General features: G+C 39.0%; 2 protein-coding genes across 3 annotated transcripts; one reads left to right on the forward strand and one right to left on the reverse strand.

Moving 5' to 3' along the window:
• On the forward strand, nucleotides 3,255-4,279 carry LOC109234906. The gene is made up of 2 exons (XM_019400947.1): nucleotides 3,255-3,984; nucleotides 4,038-4,279. The coding sequence occupies exons 1-2, from the start codon at nucleotides 3,255-3,257 to the stop codon at nucleotides 4,277-4,279; spliced, it is 972 nt and encodes a 323-aa protein (XP_019256492.1).
• LOC109234555 (WAT1-related protein At4g30420) lies at nucleotides 6,127-10,423 on the reverse strand. 2 transcript variants are annotated; one of them, XM_019400584.1, is made up of 7 exons: nucleotides 10,191-10,423; nucleotides 9,649-9,714; nucleotides 9,438-9,554; nucleotides 9,073-9,319; nucleotides 8,012-8,170; nucleotides 7,154-7,302; nucleotides 6,127-6,543 (listed from the first exon to the last, which is right to left on the reverse strand). In XM_019400584.1, the coding sequence occupies exons 1-7, from the start codon at nucleotides 10,364-10,366 to the stop codon at nucleotides 6,315-6,317; spliced, it is 1,143 nt and encodes a 380-aa protein (XP_019256129.1). In that variant the 5' UTR covers nucleotides 10,367-10,423; the 3' UTR covers nucleotides 6,127-6,314. The 2 variants fall into 2 exon arrangements, with proteins under 2 accessions (XP_019256129.1, XP_019256128.1); XM_019400583.1 differs by having other exon boundaries at nucleotides 9,649-9,717.

Raw genomic sequence — 23,539 nt, forward strand, 5'->3', positions numbered from 1 at the left:
TGATTATTGCAGTATTAGGAGAAATCCCAGGTTACAATCAGATGAAGCGATATATCACTCATAATTGGTCAAAAGCCTCATGCTCTGATCTGTTTTGGCATGAAAAAGGCTATTTCATTGCCAAATTCAAAGAGGAAGATGACCTCAAGGAAGTCCTGTATGGAGGGCCTTACACGATTAATAATCGACCTATTATCCTAAAGAAATGGTCTCCTGAGGTTGAATTCGATACAGCCTTTCTCAAAGAGATTCCCCTATGGGTCTCATTTCCCAATTTGCCTATGGCTTACTGGGGAAAAGACTCTCTAAGCAGGCTGGGAAGTGCTATTGGAGTGCCACTATTTGCTGATGAATGCACAGCTAATCAGTCGAGAATCTCATTTGCGAGGATGTTGATTGAAGTGAAAATTACTAAGCCACTACCAACTGGAGTTACAATACAAGATCCTTCTGGAAAGATGTACAAACAAGGGGTTCGATTTGAATAGCAACCAGAATTTTGCTCTGACTGTCAACAGTTGGGGCATAGATGCAAAAACAATGAGGAAGTCCAAGGGAGACCTCAAAAAACTCAGAAAGTTAACAGCAAAGCTCATCAGCCAGCAAAGGAGTGGAGAACCAAAGGCAGTATAAAGCAGAACACAAGTAAGCCTCAAGAGCTAACTAAACCTAATACTAATTGTGTTGAAACAGTATCTCCCATAATTCAAGTTGCCTCTACAGTAGCTCATAATGTAATGGCTGGAAAATCAGTGGATATTGCACAAGGTATGACACAGGCTAAAAGGCATGAGAATAGTATAATGAGAGACAAAAATAGTGTTTTAACTCCCAGAACAAATGCATGTGGTGCTGATTTTTCAATTATCACACAGAACACTTTAGAAGTATTATCAGGAGGCCCAGGGGATAGACAACCACCAGATAGAGGTGGTACATCAGGGGTGTCTAAATGAATGCTCTCATGTGGAATGTGAGGGGGGCAAACCAAAGGTATAAACAGAAGGAGTTGGCTAGATACCTCAAAGAACATCATATTTCTTTAGCTGCTTTAGTAGAGACAAGAATGAAACAACAAAAAGCTTCTGTTATTGCCCCTAAGATTGCAACAAATTGGGTACTAGTTCATAACTATGATCATGCAGTAAATGGGAGAATATGGTTATTAGTGGACAGTAATTTATGGCGAGTAGATGTGATCCAAACAGATGCTCAATTCATTCACTGCATCATCAATAGCTCTAATATCAGATGTGTTATGACTGTGGTGTATGGGTTTAATAGCTTAGAGAAGAGGAAAGAGATGTGGCAGAAACTTAAAAGTCTTGCACAAACTATTACCTATCCATGGCTGATGTGGGGGGATTTTAATGCTATCATCTCTACCCAAGATAGAGTATCAAAGGTTGCTCCTACTCAAGCTGACATACAAGACTTTGCCAACTTTTGCACTGACACAATGCTGGCTGAAATTCCTTGGAGAGGAGAATACTTTATATGGACAAATGGGCAAATAGGTGAAGATAGAGTAATTAGCAGGTTAGATAGAGCTTTGGCGAATGATGACTGGATGATGAATTTTGATCACCTAACAGTTGAAATAGGAGATCCATTTATATCAGACCACTCACCCCTCACACTAAAATTCCAGATGAGAAATAATAGCATAAGAGTACCATTCAGGTTTCTGAATGTTTGGGCAGAACATCAAGATTTTTAGAATATTGTAAGGGAAAGATGGCAAGGAGAGAATAAGGATTGTAAGCTAGCTACTATTTGGTACAGGCTGGAAGCATTGAAACCAATATTCAAGGACTTAAACAATAGAAGCTTCAGAAATATCACAGAAAAGATAGACCAAGCAAGAAGAGATCTTATTTAATACCAGCAAGAAATGAATAGAAATTATTCTGACCAGCTAAGAATGATGGAGAAAGATGCCAAATCTCAATTAGAAAAATGGTCTAGCATTGAAGAGAAGATTCTGCAGCAGAAATCTAGAGCTCATTGGATAAATGTTGGAGATGGGAACAACAAATATTGCTTTGCAATGATGAAAGACAGAACAAGCAAGAAAAATATTCACACACTAACAGCTCTGAATGGTGAGGTACTAACAGATCCTAAAAGAATCAAAAAGGAGATAGTGGACTTCTATAAGGCACTTATGGGAACTGCAGCTACTACTCTTCCAACTGTTAACATGCAAATTCTGAAAATGGGGCCTCAACTAACTCATCAGCAGATAATGGAACTGACCAAAGAGATATCCAAACATGAAGTAAATGAATGTATGCAAGCTATTGGTAATGACAAAGCTCCTGGCATTGATGGTTATAATGTTGTCTTCTTCAAAAAAGCATGGGAAGTTATCAAGGATGATGTATATGAAGCAGTAGTGGAGTTTTTTGCTACTGGGGTGATGCCTAAGGCCATGAACTGTACAACAGTTACTTTACTACCCAAAATCACCAATCCTACTACCATAAAGGACTACAGACCCATTTCTTGCTGCTCTGTGTTGTATAAGATTGTCTCCAAAATCTTAGCATCAAGGTTGCAGAAAGTAATGGACTATTTGATTGATGGATCTCAAGCTGAATTCATTCCTGGGAGAAAGGGAGCTGATAATATCATCTTAGCGCATGAACTGATTAAAGCCTACTCAAGGAAGCATATATCACCTAGATATATGATCAAGGTTGATTTACAAAAGGCTTATGACAGTGTGGAATGGAGCTATGTGACACAAGTCATAGAAGGTCTGGGTTCCCTCACAAATTCACTCAATGGGTATCATCCTGTATGCATAGTGTGAGCTACTCTATCCTGATAAATGGTGAACTTACAGAACCTTTCCCAGTTGCTAAAGGCCTCAGACAGGGGGATCCAATATCCCCATTTCTATTTGCTCTAGCAATGGAATACTTAAGCAGACTCCTCACTGATTTGAAGAAAGAAAAGCAATTTCATTTTCACCCAAAGTGCAAGAAACTGGGCATTACTCACTTGAGCTTTGCAGATAATCTGTTATTGTTTGCTAGAGGTGATAGCCAATCAGTTACACTGCTGAAGCAATGTTTTGATCAGTTCTCCACAGCATCTGGGCTAAAAGCCAACCTCAACAAGAGTTCAGTTTATTTTGGTGGAGTGTGCAAGGTGGATCAAGATATTATCATCCAACAGCTGGGGTATGTACAAGGAGAACTACCATTTAAGTACTTGGGGGTCCCTCTTACTACCAAGAAGTGGAGATGACACAATGGCAACCATTGATTGATAAAATAGTAGCTAAAATATCATCCTGGACTGCACGAAAGCTCTCATATGCTGGCAGAGTTCAACTTATTAGAACTGTCCTCTTTGGAGTTCAATCCTATTGGTCTCAAATATTCCTGATGCCCTCCAAGGTGATCAAGCTTATTGAAGCCTACTGTAGAAGCTTCATGTGGTCAGGAACAAATGTCATTACCAAACGTGCATTAATATCTTGGGACAAAGTCTGCCAACCTAAGAGTGCTGGAGGGCTAAACATCCTAAATCTCAAAAGCTGGAACAAAGCTGCCATTCTCAAGCTGCAATGGGACTTGGCAACAAAGGCAGATAAATTGTGGATCAAATGGATTCATATGTACTATATAAAAGGGCACTCTTTAGATACAGTTAAAGTACCAAAGCAAGCGAGTTGGATGGTTCAAAAGATCAGGACTGTTGCTGGGCTAAATACACAGATGCAGGGGGATAATGGCAAATGCAGAATCAAGCAGCTGTACTTGCAGCAAATTGGAGCACTACCTAAAGTTGAGTGGAAAACAATCATGTTTAGTAATCTAGCAACGCCTAAAGCATTGTTCTCCATGTGGCTGATCATCCAAGAGAGAATGATGACAACTGATAGGTTGAACAAATGGAACATTAACGTTGATCCAATATGTGTTCTGTGTGGAAATCATCCAGAGACTCATGCGCATCTATTCTGGGAATGTACTACCACCACTGAACTATAGGCAGGAATTTTCAACTGGCTGCACATCCAGGTACAAATAAAAACGTGGGATCAGCATGGTTTGTGGAGAAAGCAAAGAAGAAAACTGTTGAAGGACAGCTCTTGCGAATGGTTCTAGCTGAAAATTTGTATAGTATATGGACTGAAAGAAACCATAGAGTTTTTGAAAAAGCACATAAAGATACTAAGAGCATTATTACAGAGATAGCATATACATGTAATGTATGGGCTGAAGGCAAACTTAAAGAAGTCCTACAACAAAGGCTTTTATAGGATATAAGAGATATATGTGTAGACTGGATGAATCAGGTTGTTAAGGATAGGAGTATAGGGTAGAATTGTGTATAGGCTGAGATGGCCACTATACGATGTAATTTGATTCTTTGGTGATTAATAATATTGTGAATTACAAAAAAAAAAAAGAAAGAATACTTACAGTATATAAGATAGAAATGAATTCTAGATGACAATAGTCAACGTCTCGTCATGATCGTTTCTTGTTTTTTGGCATTTTAGTACCATAAAATTAGAATTCTGCCTAATTCTCATATTTTCGTGTGCTATACGCCCGGACCCGAATCGCCTAAAATTTTGCCGGCCCATAAAAAACGAGCTAAGGAACAATAATCAATGCCTCGCCATGACTGTTCCTCATTTTTGGTGTTTTAGGACAAAAAAATGATAACCGATTCCCAGATTTTCATGTGTTATAGCCCACATAGGAATGAGTCGGAATGGGTACGACGACCGAACCCGAATTGCCTAAAATTTTTCCGACCCATTAAAAACCACCTAAGGAACAATATTCATCGCCTTGCAATGATTGTTTCTCGTTTTTTGGCATTTTACGGTCTTAAAACTGGAATTCCGCCATATTTCCAAATTTTCGTGTGTGCCCATGCCCCCTGCATGGGTGCGAGCGACCGTACCGAAATCGCTTATAATTTTGCCGATCTATCAAATTGACCTAAGGAAAAATAGTCATTGCCTCACCATGACCATTCCTCGTTTTTAGCGTTTTAGGGCCATAAAACTGAAATTCCGCCTGATTCATAGATTTTCATGTGCTATAACCCGTGGCATCGGCATGGGTCCGGGTGACCGGACCCTAATCGCCTAAAATTTTGTTGGTCCATAAGAAAAGATCTAAGGAACAATAATCAACGTCTCGCCATGACCGTTCCTCGTTTTTTGGCATTTTAGGGCCACAAAACCTGAATTTCGCCCGATTCTCGGATTTTCGTGTGCTATAGCCCACGCCGCCGACATGGGTCATGGCGATGGAGAAGCAATGAATATTGTTCATTAGGTCATTTCTGATGGTTCACAAAATTTTAGGCGACTTTCAGGTTTAGTTTATGGCGCTTCGTGGCCATGCAATACGAATTTGTGATTATATCCATTTTTTCATGTGTATTAGTACATGCTAATTTTATAGAAATATTTTAACGAACTCTGATTGACTTGAAATTTTGCAAGTCCACATAAAATTGTTTACTTACCAAAAATAATTGTGGAACCATTACCATTGGCCATTGTTTTTCTAGCAAGTCTTTCATCCCTTATACCTAGGGGCAACCCACTTGGAAACTTCTGAGTTTTGTATTCTCACATTCAAAATACAAACAAACAAATAAACCAATAAATTATGTAGTACTATGTGTTTGTTTTAACTAATTTGTTTATTACAGCCGTGTTATGACGTAAAGTAAGTTGATGCTGAATATATGTTGATAAAGATGCATGTATCTTGTGTCATTTTCATGTCACATACTGTTAGCTATTTGTTAAAAATATTACAACTTTGCATTAGATCAAAAGCTTCAAAAACTATGGTCTTCATTATTTTGTAGTATTCACATGCATGTATATTTATTTAGTCTATCGATTAGAGGTAAATTTATGATTTAAATTTTATGAGTTTTGAATTTAATAACGATTTGAAATATATATTTAGTGAATTTCATAATATAAATATAAGGTTTCGAACAAACTTTGTGAATTGAAATGTCATCAAGCATCTTTAGTACATAGATATGTGAGATGATAACATAATTATGCAATTTTTGGCTCACGAATCAAATCAAGTACAAAGAAACATCAATATCCAGAAGAAAATATAGTTCTAAACTTCCAAAGCTGGAAAATATATATCACTTTTATTGATAGAGACAAAAAATTAGTAACAAAATTCCTCAACAAATTTTACAGAGAAGAAAAAAGAAAAAACTAACCACATACAACACAATAATTAATGCTCATAAATTGAGGAGAAATTATGACTACAAATGACAATTTTTTTTTTACACTATTTATTATCATCTACAATATTGGTTATTGATTTGTTAGTCAAAAGTGGTTCTTCTAAATCAACTTTACAAGTTGTGAAATCTGGAAAATCTTGAATTGTAATTATTGTTTCTTGAATATGTTGCTTCACTGGCTCTTCCTCTATAATATTGTCCTCTTTTTTATCCTTTGCTTTTCCCCATAGTACCACATATAATCCAAAAATCACAGCAAGTGATCCCACCAAGCTGAAAATTTAATTAAAAAAAGTTTAAACAACCTTATCATATTTTAAAAAGTAAAAATTCTCAAAAATTGCAAAAAAAAAAAAAAAAAACGTCGCTCTACCTTTGATCCATATTATTGTCATTATGCAAATTGAATTTATTTTAAAATATTTGACATTTTAGAAAATCATATAGTCACCCGTACTATTAAGTTCGTATAGTGTTAATTAAGTGATAAATACTTAAGGAGATAAATTATAGTAATTTAGATAAATACTTCCAGGGTAAGGCTTGGAGCAATCTAGAGGTCACAGGTACGATTCGTGGAAGCAACCACTAATATTTGCATTAGGGTAAGCTATTCACGTCACACCTCTTAGAGTGCAGCCCTTTCCCAAAACTTACCTGAAGGTGGGCTACCTGTGCATCGGGCTGTCTTTTTTTTTTTTTTTTTTTTTTTTTTTTTTCTTCTATGATAAGGCTATTAAATATTTTTTTTAAAGCGAATAATATGGATGGGAGGTAGTAAATGTTAAAAATTGATTTTCCAATCTGGGATTTTCAAAAAAAGATAGTAAAAAATTAAATGACAAAACCAATATAGTAAGTGAAGATGATTTTAGTAATTTACCTTCCAGTGTACATCTCTTCTTGCATAAATGCTGAGGCAAAGATTGTTACTATAACTGTGCATAAAGGATTGAACATAGCAGAAAATAATGGTCCTCTACGTGAAATACACCAAGCTTGCCCAAAGAAAGAAACAGCTGATGAAAATCCCTGTTTATAATAATTCAAAATGTCCAATTAATTAGTAAAAATTTAACAAGATTTTAATTATTATCTTCAATTGTAATTTGTAATATAAAGGGGCCGGGAGCCTCGGAACAACAGTAAAGTTGCCTCCGACTGACCTATAAGTCACGAGTTCGAGCTATGGATCAGCCAATAACGCCTGCTTTAAGTAGGTTTCCTACATCACATTCTCTCATAGTGCAACCCTTTTCCGAACCTTATGTGAATGCGAGATACTTCGTCCACGAAATATTCTGTGTTCATGCAGTATTCGGAAAAGGGCCGAACCTCAAAGGGATGTAAGGTAGGCAGCCTACTCAGACGCAAGAATCACATGGTTGAACCCATGGATCGAACCCCTGATCTATAGGTCAAATGGCATTAAGTAGGCTTTCTACATCACACCCTCTTGTAGTGCAGCCCTAGCCTGGACCTTGCGTGAACGCGAGACACTTCGTGCACGAAACACTCTATGTTCATGCAGGGTTCGGGAAAGGCTGACGACCGAAAGTGGTGTTATGTAGGCAGCCTACCCTGACGCAAGAGTCAAATGGTTGATTCCACGGTTCGAAATCCTGACCTATAGGTCAAATGGAGACAATTTTACCGTTACTCCAAGATTCCCTTCTATTATTTTCAATTGTAAATTGTAACACCCAAAAGAAAAAAGAAGAAAGAAAAAAAAAATACTTACAGTATAGAAGATAGAAATGAATTCCAGTGATGAAGTTATTTTCCAGCTATTCAAATCAGGCTCAAAGAAGAATGTGACAATTGCAGATTGTATTGCAGCCATAAGGCATAACCAGGCTGTTAAAGATAGATGATCAGGGCAATCTGCTGACAACGTTACCTGTTTCACAATATCCTATTAATTAGCAACTTAATTAGAAAATTAAGTAGGCGTTTGGACATAAGAAATGTAAAATTCGAAAAAAGTGGTGAAAAATATTTTCAAGTGAAAATGGTATTTGAAATTTAGAGTTGTGTTTGGACATAAATTTCAGTTTGGGTTGTTTTTGAAGTTTTGTGAGTGATTTAAGTGAAAATTTTGAAAAACAACTTTTTGCAGTTTTTCAAATTTTCGAAAATCTCCAAAATGCATATTCAAGTGAAAATTGGAAATTTCATGAACAAATGCTGATTTCGAAAAAAGTAAAAATTTTCTGGAAAAATCTTCCATCAAATTTTATGTCCAAACGGGCACTAAAATTGGGATTAAGTTATATACACTGGCGAGCGTAAATTTTTTTACACTATCAATATAATTTAACTATTGCGACAGCTTTAACTTCTAAGTTATTAATTTCACTTATTATGAACTGTTAACCGAGATTATTTTTTTATGTTTAAGTGACTTTATAGTGTAAAAGAAATAGTGTGAAATTTCTAGTTTTAATATATTAAGGAATTCTTGAAAAAATCATTGTTTTTTTTTGGGTGTTTTGGTTGAAGCATACCTTGACTCCCTTTTCAAAAAAATAAAATAAGTAAACATCCAAATTTGAAAAACAATATATTTTCAAACTGAAAGAATTTTTTATTTAACATTTTCCAGATAGGGTTAAAGTGATCATTCAACTTCCTTTTAAATTGATTTATCATTATGTTAAAAATAAGGAATGTTTCCTTTGAACTTTATATGTATTCAATATTCGAAATTTATTAGCCCGACTAAGCAGGATTTAAACTGCGTAAACCTCATTAAAGTGGAAAAACGCTCGTTACCAGGAATTTTAAGAGATAATAAAATACCTGTAAAATGAGCCAAAATGACCAGCAACAAGCACTTGCAATGAGCAAGATAACACCTAGCATCCAATTATTCAAATTCTCACTATTTTCTTTGCCAAGAATTAACAATTCATTTGTGGGAATAAATTCTGAATTTAATAACTTTGGCCCTTTAATTAATGCCATTGCAACAGCTCCAGCAACACATAAAATTGTCCCCATCACCTTAGCTATACTTCTCAAGCTTTTGATTTGCACTTTCTCCATTCTAAATAAAAACCATTAATTAACAAAAATATTAATTAAAATATTCATCAATACGCCATAATTTTTCGATGATTTTTTTTAAAAATAAATTGAAAAAAAATTGAGTTTTTGAAACTTACCCCATGATCCATGCCATGAGAAAAGTGAATGCTGGAACAAGATTGCCAGTTGCACTTGCAATAGAAGATGAAGCATAATATAAACCAGAAAAATAGATATTCTGATTGATTGTTACACTGAAAATAAATAAAAAATCTTGTTATTTTTATATATAGACATTTAGTAAAAATTTATGTTGGAAAAAAAATAAGGAAATTTATAATTTCTTACCCAGTGAGAGCTGCTAAATTTATCAACCAGAAACTCTTCCATCCCAAGCAACTACTTCCTGTCTTTCTTCTATAAAAAAATGAAAATGGAACCACATAAATAACTAACAATTTTTAGTATAATTTCTATCCTTAGGGGTCGTTTGGTTGGAAAATAAGTTATTCCAGGATTAATTATCCCGAAATTATTATTTCACCTTCTCATAGGAATAAAAAAAATACTACAACCAAATAGTAAAAAAATACCACCGCGATTTTATCCCAACCAAACGTGGGATAAACTCTTATCAAATTTAGCCTCGGGATTAATTATTTCTTATCCCTCGTACCAAACAAGCCCCTAAGGTTTAGAAAAATAGCAGAAAGCCATACTGAGTATGATACGCAAATTTACTATTTGGGGTTTGCGGTTTAGGGTTTAGGGGTGAAGAAAATATCTTTTTTTGAAAAACGTGTCGCCAAATTCGAATAGGGTGGGTGGTTTGGGAGGGGGTGGGGGTGGGGGTGGGGGGGTTAAATTATGAAGAGAAATTTTACACATACCTTGGGACAAAAGCAATAGGAGAAATGAGGAGAAAGGCTATAGTTTGTCTATAAACTACAAAAACTCTAGGGCTCATTCCTTGTACAAGAGAAGCTCTACTAAATAGAGTAACAGCAGCATACATAAATTGTAAAACTATCATAACAATTGTAGGTTTGTAATTTTCAAACCCCATTTTTGTTTTTTGCTAAAAATAAAAGGTAGTAGTAAACAAAGACCTATGAAAACTAGCTATGGGATTATGCTTGATTTATAAGCAAAAAAATGTAAAATAAAATATATAATAATAGTAGTAATATTTTAATACAACTGTATATTATATGTCATGATATAATGCCAACCAAGCAGCTACTAGGAAAGATGAAAAATCAATGTAACATGATGTGGATCCATGAAGTTTCCAGCAACTATAGTTAGATATATGATGTTTTTGGTAGGTTTTATTGGAAATTACATAGTTTCTATTATTGGCCACACTAAGCCAATGAATGTGGAGTATGCACGTATACAGTGGCGTACACAAGATTTTATGCAAGTGGCGTCAATTTATTGTCGCACTTCGTTTTGGTTTCGATCTAAGATTATATATATCGGTTTTGAGGCTTGATACTTGCTGTCTCAAATTGATATTTAATTTATTTGTATTTGTTTTCGAGCGGAACCTATTGCACATATATACATATAATTTTAAAATATATATATATATATATATATATATATATATATATANATATATATATATATATATATATATATATATATATATATATATATATATATATATATATATATATATATATATATAAGGAAAATATTTTGCAAAATTGTGAAGGATAACACCCTTTAGACTGCCGCTGTGGCGGCATGGAGCCACATCATGCAAAATTATACACTTACCATTTTTTTTTTTGATCAGGTAATTAAAACTATGCAGAATCAATAAAATCAAGATGTTGTTGAAATCTTTTAAAGTATTTTCCTTTTGTTACACATAATTATTTTTTGACACCTAATTATTTGTAATTAATTTCCCTGAAAGATATAGTTTGTGCATGTAACATTAAAAAGTATAAACATTTCGGTTACTCTTTGCCACAAACATAAAAGAAATGTTTTGCAAATTAATTACAACAATAACAATTACGTTATAGCTCCAAATAAATTAGTATCGGCTTTATAAATCTTCACTGATCATATAACCGACCTAAACTTATTTGGAAAGGGTTTAGGGAAGAGGACGACAAGGAGATTACGGTGGAGATGGCAGGGGTTCAGAATGGCCATCTGCTGCCTTTTTTTCTTTTCTCTTTTTGGATAAAAATAAAAGGAAATAAGGAAAAAATAATAAAAAAAAGTATTAGCAATTTTCTATATTTTAATGTAAAAATATCCAATTAAGTTAAAAGACTACTAAAAAGAATAAGATCTAAAGAAGGAGGAAGATTATGCTAAGCTGAAAACCAATTCAAAATGAGTCCTCACAATGTTTTGCAAATTATTAAAAGAAATTTTTAATAAAATTCACAAATAGGCACTATCATGAATTGTAAACTTCCACAAGTGAAATTTTAATACATTGTCATTATTTTCACCTAAAAAATTTAAAACTCTATGACAGTGGCAATTTCTCAATTACAAAATTGAAAAATAGCTAGTCCTTGCTATTACTACATTTTTATAGATAATGCACTAAAATACCGAAGGGTTTTCGTCAAATTTATATCTTTTTTTTTTCTTCTTTGTGAATATTCAGGTACATGATCCTTTAGATCAATCATCATTTTGACTAGTTGATACAATTATAAAAGACGTGAAAAATGACATTTCGGTCAATAAAATCAAAGGGTATTATTGTTTTTTTATGGCAAATTCTGCCAAAAATACCGTAAAAATATTTCTTGGATTGACCAGTTAAAAATTCATAACCTCTACACACACGCACAAAAACAAGAAAATGAAAAAAATTAAGGAGATTAACAAGTAGCTAGATTTTTGTAAAAGAATTTAACTTCTGTAAATTTCTGGAAATAATAGTCTATTTTCTATAAAAGATATTTTCTGTCATACCAAATACACCATGTAAGTGCTCATAATAAGTGATAATGCTATAATATGTTACGTATAAATTCTTTGTAATTTTTTTTGTTTTATTAGTATATATAAATATTAATTAAATTTAGTGAAGGTGGCTCTGATGAGTAGCTGACTCAGAAGATTTGGAATTAGCAGTTAACATATATATCAGAGATGATACTGAGAACAGCATTCATTTTTTGTCATTTAATGTGACTATGTTTCTTCTTTTTAAATAATATAATGTAAATATATATCCAAATAATATACTGTCCCATGTTCAATTTTATCATGTAATTACGTTGCTCTGACTTTGAAAGCATAAGACTTCCATGTGGACTACGTAAGTACTAATGAAGTGCGTTTTGCTGCGGCGATCTATAAAAGTTATAATCGAACAAATTATAATCATATGGGATGATGTACATTGGCTACTATAACTTAAATTGAATTTAATTATTACTACAATACTAGTATCTTTGCATCTCATGTTCTTAGAGAAACAAAAAGGGAGAAATAGTAGGGTTCATAGGCCGGAAGAGCACCGTACGTCGCGTGGTATTTGGTGTGGCTCCGGTGGCCCTTAAAAATTCAGAGGGATCGAGCATCGTTCACATCCAATCGTACTCAGCAGTATCAGGTCTCTTAGGTGAACAGTCTGTCGTCGATGAATCATTACAGAAAGGAGATCAGCAAAATGAATTAATTTGTAACTTCGAAAAAATAATTGGCTTTGAGGACTGAAAACGGAGGACCTTTGTTCCAAACTCGTCGGCTGTCGGTGTACTCCTCGAGCTGCTCTTGCTACAAAATCGTATTGCTGCGTGCCAGCCAGAGGACAGACTGGGAACGGTTTCTTCGGGGGCCTTCCTCGAGCGTAGATCAACCAATACAGAACTGGTACAGAAGGAGATCCAAGTGTTTCATTAGGGAGAAGAAGATACAAAAAGGAAAACAAAATTGATAATGTAAAGAAATTTTACATATATGGTTAAATACGTTCACCTAGATGTAACTCTCTATACATATCAAAACCTGATATCGAAATATGTTGTCAGCGTATATAACTTAAACGTAATATTAAGAAGTAGGAGTAATTTACAGTATTTTTAAGTACGAAATCCATTTATAGAAGAATACAATTAATAGGTACATAATCTTTTAAAGTGTATATATATATATATATATATATATATATATATATATATATATATATATATATGAGGTTTTCTCTTCTTTTTTTTTTGGTAACTATCAAATTTCATTAATTACCAAGGAGAATATTTACAAATCCAGCTAGACTTTATACTCAGTCTACTGTTCATATGACAAACAAATCCACAGTAATAGAAACTATCCTATTGTGACGACCCAAAAGGTCATCACCTATTTCTCTTTCATCCCGTGCTTCCGAGGCCTTGAAAACCTCATTTTTACTTGCCTCGATTTGCGTGCGCAGTCCGTGCGCGTAGCCGGAAAGATTATATGTTAAATTCTGTGAAAAATTTCAAAAAATGTAGTTTTAAAATAATTAAAGTTGACTTCGGTCAATTTTTTTGGTAAACGGACCCGGACCCGTGATTTAACGGTCCCGGAGGGTCCGTAGAAAAATATGGGACTCGGGCATGTGCCCGGAGTCGAAATCCGAGGTCTAGAGCCCGAGAAAAGAATTTTTCTGTGAAATTGTTTTTCTGAAATTATTAAGGAAAATGAAAATGAAAATTGATTAAAAGACTGTGGTATCGGGATCGTATTTTGGTTCCGACGCCCGGTACAAGTCCTATATATGGTTTAAGCGCTTTCTGTGGAATTTGGTCGAAATCGGACGTCATTTGACGTGTTTCGGACCTAAATATCTAAAATTTGAAGTTTATGAAGTTTGATGAAAAAGTGATGATTTTGAGGTTTGATTTCTCGTTTATGATGTTATTTTGGCGATTTGATCACACGGTTAAGTTCGTAGGATGTTGTTGAGTTAGTGTGTGTGATTGGTTAGGAGCCCCGAGGGCTCGGGGGTGTTTTCGGAGGTGTTCGGGGTGTTTTTAAACTTAGAATGATAGCAGATTTTCTGCAATTTTTGCTCAGATAATTGCTTCTTCGCGTTCGCAGCACTCAGCTCGCGTTCGCGTACCAGTGGGCTTTCCCTTCTTCGCGTTCGGCGACAAGTCCCCGCGTTCGCTTAGCCTTGGTTTCCCCTTCGCCGCGTTCGCGAGCCCCATCTCGCGTTCGCGTACAAGCAAATCCGGACCCAGCCCCATCCTTCTATGCGTTCGCGACTAGCATCTCGCGTTCGCCGATGCTTTGACTCATCTACCCTTCGCGAACGCGGCCCCCTTCCCGCGAACGCGAAGGGCATTTTTGCCTAGTGATTTTTGAAGCTCAAAAAACAGACCAGTGACGGGATTATTCCCAAATTTCACACGAGCTCTTCTTCTCCACAGCCCCTAGGTGACTTTTAGAGCGATTCTTCACCAAAGCTTCTTGGGTAAGTATTTTCTAACTCGTTTTCTTCATTATGTATCATCATTTATCAAATTCCTAGACCTAAATCATGTAACTTAAGGTGTAAATTGGGGGAAAAGGGTAGAATTAGGGCTTTTCAATTTTCTTTGATTTAGACCTCGTTTTGGGTCGAATTTGAAGTCGGGCTCGTGGGGGAATGGGTGACATGGAATTGGTCCGAACCTCGTATTTGACCAAGCGGGCCCGGGGTGATTTTTGTTATTTTGGGAAGAAAGCTTAGAAATTTCATATTTAGGCATTGAGTTTAGTTTGCTTAGCTATTATTAATATTGTAAAGTCATTATTTCATAGATTTGACTGAGTTGGAGCCGAATTTGAGGGGTAAAGCTATACTAGAGGTTGAGTTGACTTTGGAGCATTTGAGGTAAGTGTTCCATCTAACTTTGGCTTGAGGGAATAGGATTAGAGTGTTGTTTGCTAATTGCTAAGTGTTGAGTACGGTATATAGGCATGGTGACGAGTATCTATACACTGGTGTCTAGCATGACCGTGGGTCCTTGTTTGTACTTATTCTGATATTGTTATGACTCTTCCATGTTAATTGATGAATTCTATGTATGTGAAGAGTATGAAGATTAATTATGAATTGTAAATTCTTTGGAGCGTTGGCTCGAACGATAAAAAGACTATTGAGAAGAAATGAAAGAAATAGAAAGAGATATGATTTAATCCCTTGCCGGGATGGTTGAGTATATGATTATCTCCCTTGCCGGGATGTGAAAGTTATTGTTTGTTGTCCCCTGCCGGGATTTAGCTGTTTACTTGTGTTTTTTCCCTTGCCGGGACATTTCTTATTATTTGTTTCTCCCCTCGTCCCCGTTTGGTTGTGAGTTACTGTTTGGGTGAGGAAGAGTTGATAATGCACGAAGGATCATTCCGTGCCATGTTTTGATTATATTTGCACGAAGGGTCATTCCGTGCCATGTTTTGATTATATTCGCTACGAAGGGTCATTCCGTGCCATGTTTTGATTATATTTGCACGAAGGGTCATTCCGTTGCCATGTTTTTGATTATATCTGCCAACGAAGGGTCATTTCCGTGCCATGTTTTGATTATTTATGCACGAAGGAACATTCCGTGCCCTGATTTGATTACAATTGCACGAAGGATTTTTCCGTGCCATGATATGAGAGTTATGTGAGGAAACGCACGAAGGTTGATGTCGTGCACTTTATTTGATTGCTTTTGGTGAGAATGAGAGTAAAAGCACTAAGGTTGATGCCGTGCAACTGTTAATTTTCCTGCTCTCATTAATTATTGTTATTGCACGGTTTCTTGCTTAAATTGCTGACTTTATATCCGGACTGTACTTCCCCCATAGTATGCTCCCCTCCCTCCTAATTGTTTAATTTCTGTATTCTTTTCTTTTATTGCATATATATGTATTAAACTGCACAGGTTGGTTTGGTAGTCCTGTCTAGCCTCGTCACTACTTCGCCGGGGTTAGGCCAGGCACTTACCAGCACATGGGGTCGGTTGTGCTGATGCTACACTTCTGTGCTCTTTTGCACAGATCACGATACCGGAGTAGCTTTTGGGCCACAGCAGTATTTGACTGGGAGTTGACTTCAGTCCATGGACATTCGAGGTAGCCTTGCTGACGTCCGCAGGCCGGAGTCCCTTCCTATTTTATTCAGTTTGTTATCACTTGTACCGAAGCAAACAGTATTGTTCCTTGTTCAGACTTTGTATGTAGTATTCTATAGACGTTCGTGAGTTAGTGACTCCAGTCTTGGGTAGAGGTTGAAATTGAATTTCCGCATTTGTTTTTAGTTTATTTATACTTAAGACTTGCACTTTAATTTAAATGACTTGTTTTATTTATATTGTTGAGATGTTATCGGACAATGTTTTAATACTTGGCTTGCCTAGCTCCGATTAGTAGGCGCCATCACGACTCCCGAGGGTGGAAAATCCGGGTCGTGACAAGTTGGTATCAGAGCACTAGGTTACATAGGTCTCACAACTCACGGACAAACTTGGTAGAGTTTGAGGGATCGATACGGAGACGTCTGTATTTATCCCCCAGAGGCTACAGAGTTAGGAAACACTTCACATTCGTTCTTTCTTGTCGTGCAGTTCTGTTTCTCAAACACCGGTTGAATTTCTACTCTGTTCTTTCGCAGATGGTGAGAACACGCGCTTCTTCATCTACCGCTCAGCAGTTCGAGCCCCGAGCAGCAGCCCCAGAGGCGGAGCCTCAGGTTGATTTTGAGGAGGAGGTTCCCGTCTCGGCAGTTCCGGTGGGCTCAGCTCAGGTCCCAGAAGGGTTCATTGCCACCCCAGTTCTTCAGGACGTTCTAGTCCGATTGGTAGGCCTCATAGAGGGTGTCAGTCGAGCGAGTTTGCTTCCAGTGGTTCCGCCAGCGGTGGCAGGTCAGCCGGGTATAGTGGGTCAGGTTGGGAGTGAGATCACTTTTCAGGAGGCGGCCAATGTGGGCCATAGAGTTGAGATAACTCTGCCACAGGGAGGTGGTCATGGGTCGGATAAGAGGCCCCATCATGCAGGCAGATTCAGTGGTACCTCGTCAGGAGGTAGAGGTTCTTATGGTAGAGGCCATCCTCCCAGGCCTTTTCAGTCAGCTCTCCAGGTCACTCATGGTACTTCAGGTGGTCATTCAGGTCGACAGGGTCAGCCTCAGTTCCCTCAACTGCAGCGTTCGTGTAGGTGTTATGAGTGTGGTGAGTATGGTCTCAACATGAGGGTTTGCCCGATGTTGAGGGGTGCTCAGCCGCAGCAGACGAGGTCTTGTCGTGCTTGTGGTGATCCGAGGCACATTGTCAGATATTGCCCTCGAGTTTATGGCAGCTTCCAGCATCAGAGTTCTCGTGCTATGATTCAGGCACCGGAGGTTCCACAGCCTGCCCAACCAGCTAGAGGTGGTGGCAGAGGTGTTAGAGGTGGAGGTAGAGGTCTTAGAGGTGGAGTTCAGGTCGCCAGAGGTAGAGGCCAGCCACCGGCCAGGCCAGAGGCTGAGTCTTCAGGTGCAGACATTACAGGTACCATTCTGAGTTGTATTAGAGATGCTTCAGTGCTATTTGACCCTGGGTCTACATATTGTATGTGTCGTCCTATTTTGCACCCTACCTGGCTATGCCTAGTGATGCTTTGGGTATTCCTGTTTATGTATCTACACCGGTGGGTGATTCTATAGTGGTCGACCGAGTTCATCGTTCCTGTGTGCTAGTGTTTGAGGGTCTTGAGACCCGTGTTGATTTATTGCTCTTAGACATGGTGGATTTTGACATTATATTAGGGATGGATTGGTTGTCCCCATATCATGCTATCTTGGATTGTCACGCCAAGACCGTGACCTTGGCTTTGCCGGATTTGCCCCGATTGGAGTGGAGAGGGACCCCAGGTCATGCCACCCGCAGTGTTATTTCATATGTGAAGGCTCGACGCCCGGTCGAGAAGGGGTGTCTAGCTTATCTGGCGTATGTTCGCGATTCCAACACAGAGGTCCCTTCAATTGATTCTGTTCCTATTGTTCGAGAGTTCCCCAAGGTTTTCCCTTCAGATTTGTCGGGTATGCCGCCCGACAGGGATATTGATTTTTGTATTGATCTGGCTCCGGGCACTCAGCCCGTTTCCATTCCGCCGTATCGCATGACCCCGCCAGAGTTGAAAGAGTTAAAGGATCAGTGGCAGGACTTGCTGGAGAAGGGTTTCATTAGGCCTAGTGTTTCTCCTTGGGGTGCGCCGGTGTATTTGTGAAGAAAAAGGATGGACCGATGAGGATGTGCATTGATTACCGGCAAATTAACAAAGTGACGATGAAGAACAAGTATCCGCTGCCGAGGATTGATGATTTGTTTGACCATCTTCAAGGTGCAAAGGTGTTTTCAAAGATAGACTTGAGATCTGGCTACCATCAGCTGAGGATTTAGGCGTCTGATGTCCCTAAGACAGCATTTCGCACTCGGTATGGGCATTATGAGTTCCTGGTCATGTTGTTTGGGTTGACCAATGCCCCAGCAGCATTTACGGAGTTGATGAACCGAGTGTTCAGACATTACTTGGACCTGTTCGTGATAGTCTTTATTGATGATATTCTGGTGTACTCCCGCAGCCAGGAGGAGCACGAGCAGCACCTCAGAGTGGTTCTTCAGACTCTGAAGGATAGTCAGTTATATGCTAAGTTCTCGAAGTGTGAGTTCTGCTTGAGTTCGGTTGCATTTCTGGGTCATGTCGTATCAGCAGAGGGTATTCATGTGGACCCGAAGAAGATTGAGGCAGTCAAGAACTGGCCTCGACCAGCGTTAGCTACCGAGATTCGGAGTTTCTTGGGGTTAGCAGGTTATTACCGTCGGTTCGTGGAGGGATTTTCATCTATTTCAGCCCCGATGACCAGATTGACCCAGAAGGGTGCCCAGTTCAGATGGTCAGACGAGTGTGAGGCAAGCTTTCAGAAGCTCAAGACAGCTCTGACTACGGCACCGATATTGGTTTTGCCCACAGGCTCAGGGCCTTATACAGTTTATTGTGATGCTTCCCGTATTGGGATTGGTGCGGTATTGATGCAGGATGGCAGAGTCATTGCGTATGCTTTGAGGCAGTTGAAGATCCACGAGAAGAATTATCCGGTTCATGATCTAGAGTTGGCAGCCATTGTTCATGCTTTGAAGATTTGGAGGCATTACCTAGATGGTGTGACGTGTGAGGTGTACACTGATCACAAGAGTCTGCAGTACTTGTTCAAGCAGAAGGAGTTGAACCAGAGGCAAAGGAGGTGGTTGGAGCTATTGAAGGATTATGATGTTACTATTTTGTATCACCCGGGGAGAGCCAATGTGGTGGCCGATGCATTGAGTAGGAAGTCCGCCAGCTGTGGTAGTCTTGCTTATATTCCGGTCAGCCAGAGACCGCTTGCTTTGGATATTCAGGCCTTGGCCAATCGGTTTGAGAGGTTGGACGTTTCTGAGCCTAGCAGAGTGTTAGCTTGCACGGTCGCTCGTTCTTCATTATTGGAGCGTATCCGTGATCGGCAGTTTGATGATCCCCATTTGTGTGTCCTGAGAGACACGGTGCAGCGTGGAGGTGCCACGAAGGTGACCTTAGATGATGATGGTGTTTTGAGATTGCAGGGGCGAGTTTGTGTGCCCAATGTCGATGGGATTCGAGGGTTGATCTTAGCGGAGGCCCATAGTTCTCGGTATTCTATTTACCCGGGTGCCGCGAAGATGTATCAGGACTTGCGGCAGCATTATTGGTGGCGTAGGATGAAGAAAGATATTGTTGCATATGTGGCTCGATGTTTGAACTGTCAGCAGGTTAAGTATGAGCATCAGAGGCCTGGTGGTTTGTTTCAGAGGATTTAGCTTCCCGAGTGGAAATGGGAGAGGATTACCATGGATTTCGTTACTGGACTTCCGTTGACTCGGAAGAAGTTCGACCCGATATGGGTTATTGTTGATAGGCTGACCAAGTCAGCGCATTTCATTCCTGTAGCAGTCTCCTATTCATCCGAGAGGTTAGCTGAGATTTATATTCGGGAGATTGTTCGCCTTCATGGTGTGCCGGCATCTATCATTTCGGATCGGGGTACACAGTTACCTCGCATTTCTGGGGTGCAGTTCAGCGAGAGTTGGGCACACGAGTTGAGTTGAGCATAGCGTTCCATCCTCAGGCGGACGGCCAGTCCGAGAGGACTATTCAGATATTAGAGGATATGCTCCGAGCCTGTGTCATTGATTTTGGAGGCTCGTGGGACCAGTTTTTGCCTTTAGCAAAGTTCGCCTACAATAACAGCTACCAGTCCAGCATTCAGATGGCTCCATATGAGGCGTTGTATGGTAGGCGATGTCGATCTCCAGTCGGATGGTTTGAGCCGGGAGAGGCTCGGTTATTGGGTACGGATTTAGTTCAGGAGGCCTTGGATAAGGTCAAGATCATTCAGGACGGGCTTCGTTCGGCTCAGTTGCGGCAAAAGAGTTATGCGGATCGTAAGGTCCGAGATGTAGCTTTCATGGTTGGTGAGCGGGTCTTGCTCCGAGTGTCGCCTATGAAGGGCGTGATGAGATTTTGGAAGAAGGGCAAGCTTAGCCCTAGGTTCATTGGCCCATTTGAGATTCTCGATCGTGTGGGAGAGGTGGCTTACAGACTTGCCTTGCCGCCCAGCTTGTCAGCCGTGCATCCAGTGTTTCATGTGTCCATGCTTCGGAGGTATCACGGCGATCCAGCCCACGTGTTAGATTTCAGCACTGTCCAATTGGACAAGGATCTGTCTTACGAGGAGTAGCCGGTAGCTATTCTAGACCGGCAGGTTCGGCAGTTGAGGTCGAAGAGTTTTCCTTCAGTGCGTGTCCAATGGAGAGGTCAGTCTCCTGAGGCATCGACCCGGGAGTCCGAGTCTGATATGCGGAGCCGTTATCCTCATCTATTTCCCAACTCAGATACTTCTTTCTTTTGTCCGTTCGAGGACGAACGGTTGTTTTAGAGGTGGAGAATATGACGACCCAAAGGGTCATCACTTGTTTTCTCTTTCTTCCCGTGCTTCCGAGGCCTTGAAAATCTCATTTTTACTTGCCTCGATTTGCGTGCGCAATCCGGGCGCGTAGCCTGAAAGATTATATATTAAATTTTGTGAAAAATTTCAAAAAATGTAGTTTTAAAATGATTAAAGTTGACTTCGGTCAACATTTTTGGTAAACAGACCCGGAACCGTGATTTGACGGTCCCGGAGGGTCCGTAGAAAAATATGGGACTCGGGCATGTGCCCGGAGTCGAAATCCGAGGTCTAGAGCCCGAGAAAAGAATTTTTTTGTGAAATTGTTTTTCTGAAATTATTAAGGAAAATAGAAATGAAAATTGATTAAAAGACTGTGGTATCGGGCTCGTATTTTGGTTCTGACGCCCGGTACAAGTCCTATATATGGTTTAAGCGCTTTCTGTGGAATTTGGTCGAAATCGGACGTCATTTGACGTGTTTCGGACCTAAATATCTAAAATTTGAAGTTTATGAAGTTTGATGAAAAAGTGATGATTTTGAGGTTTGATTTCTCGTTTATGATGTTATTTTGGCGATTTGATCGCACGGTTAAGTTCGTAGGATGTTGTTGAGTTAGTGTGTGTGATTGGTTAGGAGCCCCGAGGGCTCGGGGGTGTTTTCGGAGGTGTTCGGGGTGTTTTTAAACTTATAATGATAGCAGATTTTTCTGCAATTTTTGCTCAGATAATTGCTTCTTCGTGTTCGCAGCACTCAGCTTGCGTTCGCGTACCAGTGGGCTTTCCCTTCTTCGCGTTCGCGGACAAGTCCCCGCGTTCGTGTAGCCTTGGTTTCCCCTTCACCGCGTTCGCGAGCCCCATCTCGCGTTCGCGTACAAGCAAATCCCGGACCCAGCCCTATCCTTCTATGCGTTCGCGACTAGCATCTCGCGTTCGCGATGCTTTGACTCATCTACCCTTCGCGAACGCAGCCCCCTTCCCGCGAACGCGAAGGGCATTTTTGCCCAGTGATTTTTGAAGCTCAAAAACAGACCAGTGACGGGATTATTCCCAAATTTCACACGAGCTCTTCTTCTCCACAGCCCCTAGGTGACTTTTAGAGCGATTCTTCACCAAAGCTTCTTGGGTAAGTATTTTCTAACTGATTTTCTTCATTATCTATCATCATTTATCAAATTCCTAGACCTAAATCATGTAACTTAAGGTGTAAATTGGGGGGAAAAGGGTAGAATTAGAGCTTTTCAATTTTCTTTGATTTATACCTCGTTTTGGGGTCGAATTTGAAAACAAATTGTATATTCGGGCTCGTGGGAGAATGGGTGACATGGAATTGGTTCGAACCTCGTGTTTTGACCAAGCGGGCCCGGGGTCTATTTTTGGAATTTTTGGAAGAAAGCTTAGAAATTCATATTTAGGCATTGGGTTTAGTTTGCTTAGCTAATATTAATATTGTAAAGTCATTATTTCATAGATTTGACTGAGTTGGAGCCGAATTTGAGGGGTAAAGCTATACTAGAGGCTTGAGTTGACTTTGGAGCATTTGAGGTAAGTGTTCGATCTAACTTTGGCTTGAGGGAATAGGATTAGAGTGTTATTTGCTAATTGCTAAATGTTGAGTACGGTGTATAGGCATGGTGACGAGTATCTATACACCGGTGTCTAGCATGATCGTGGGTCCTTGTTTGTACTTATTCTGATATTGTTATGACTCTTCCATGTTAATTGATGAATTCTATGTAATGTGAAGAGTATGAGGATTAATTATGAATTGTAAATTCTTTGGAGCGTTGGCTCGAACGATAAAAAGACTATTGAGTAAGAAATAAAAGAAATAGAAAGAGATATGATTAATCCCTTGCCGGGATGGTTTGAGTATATTGATTATCTCCCTTGCCGGGATGTGAAAGTTATTGTTGTTGCTCCCTTGCCGGGATTTAGCTGTTTACTTGTGTTTTTCCCTTGCCGGGAAATTTCTTATTATTTGTTTCTCCCCTCGCCCCATTTGGTTGTGATTAGTTTGGGTAAGGAAGAGTGATAATGCACGAAGGGTCATTCCGTGCCATGTTTTGATTTTATTTGCACGAAGGGTCATTCCGTGCCATGTTTTGATTATATTTGTCACGAAGGGTCGATTCCGTGCCATGTTTTGTATTATATTTGTCACGAAGGGTCGATTCCGTGCCATGTTTTGATTATATTTGTCACGAAGGGTCGATTTGTTGCCATGTTTTGTATTATATCTGCACGAAGGGTCGATTCCGTGCCATGTTTTGATTATTTATGCTACGAGGAACATTCCGTG

This window comes from Nicotiana attenuata, chromosome 11 (assembly GCF_001879085.1).
Source record: "Nicotiana attenuata strain UT chromosome 11, NIATTr2, whole genome shotgun sequence".
Classification (NCBI taxonomy): Eukaryota; Viridiplantae; Streptophyta; class Magnoliopsida; order Solanales; family Solanaceae; genus Nicotiana; species Nicotiana attenuata.

Coding starts and splice junctions, on each gene's coding strand:
- LOC109234906 (XM_019400947.1), top strand. CDS start 3,255: ATGACACAATGGCAACCATTGATTGATAAAATAGTAGCTAAAATATCA. Junction 3,985..4,037: donor TGCGCATCTATTCTGGGAAT/GTACTACCACCA, acceptor CTGCACATCCAG/GTACAAATAAAAACGTGGGA.
- LOC109234555 (XM_019400583.1), bottom strand. CDS start 10,366: ATGGGGTTTGAAAATTACAAACCTACAATTGTTATGATAGTTTTACAA. Junction 8,171..9,072: donor CATTTTGGCTCATTTTACAG/GTATTTTATTAT, acceptor ATTGTGAAACAG/GTAACGTTGTCAGCAGATTG. Junction 7,303..8,011: donor TCATTTCTATCTTCTATACT/GTAAGTATTTTT, acceptor TATTATAAACAG/GGATTTTCATCAGCTGTTTC.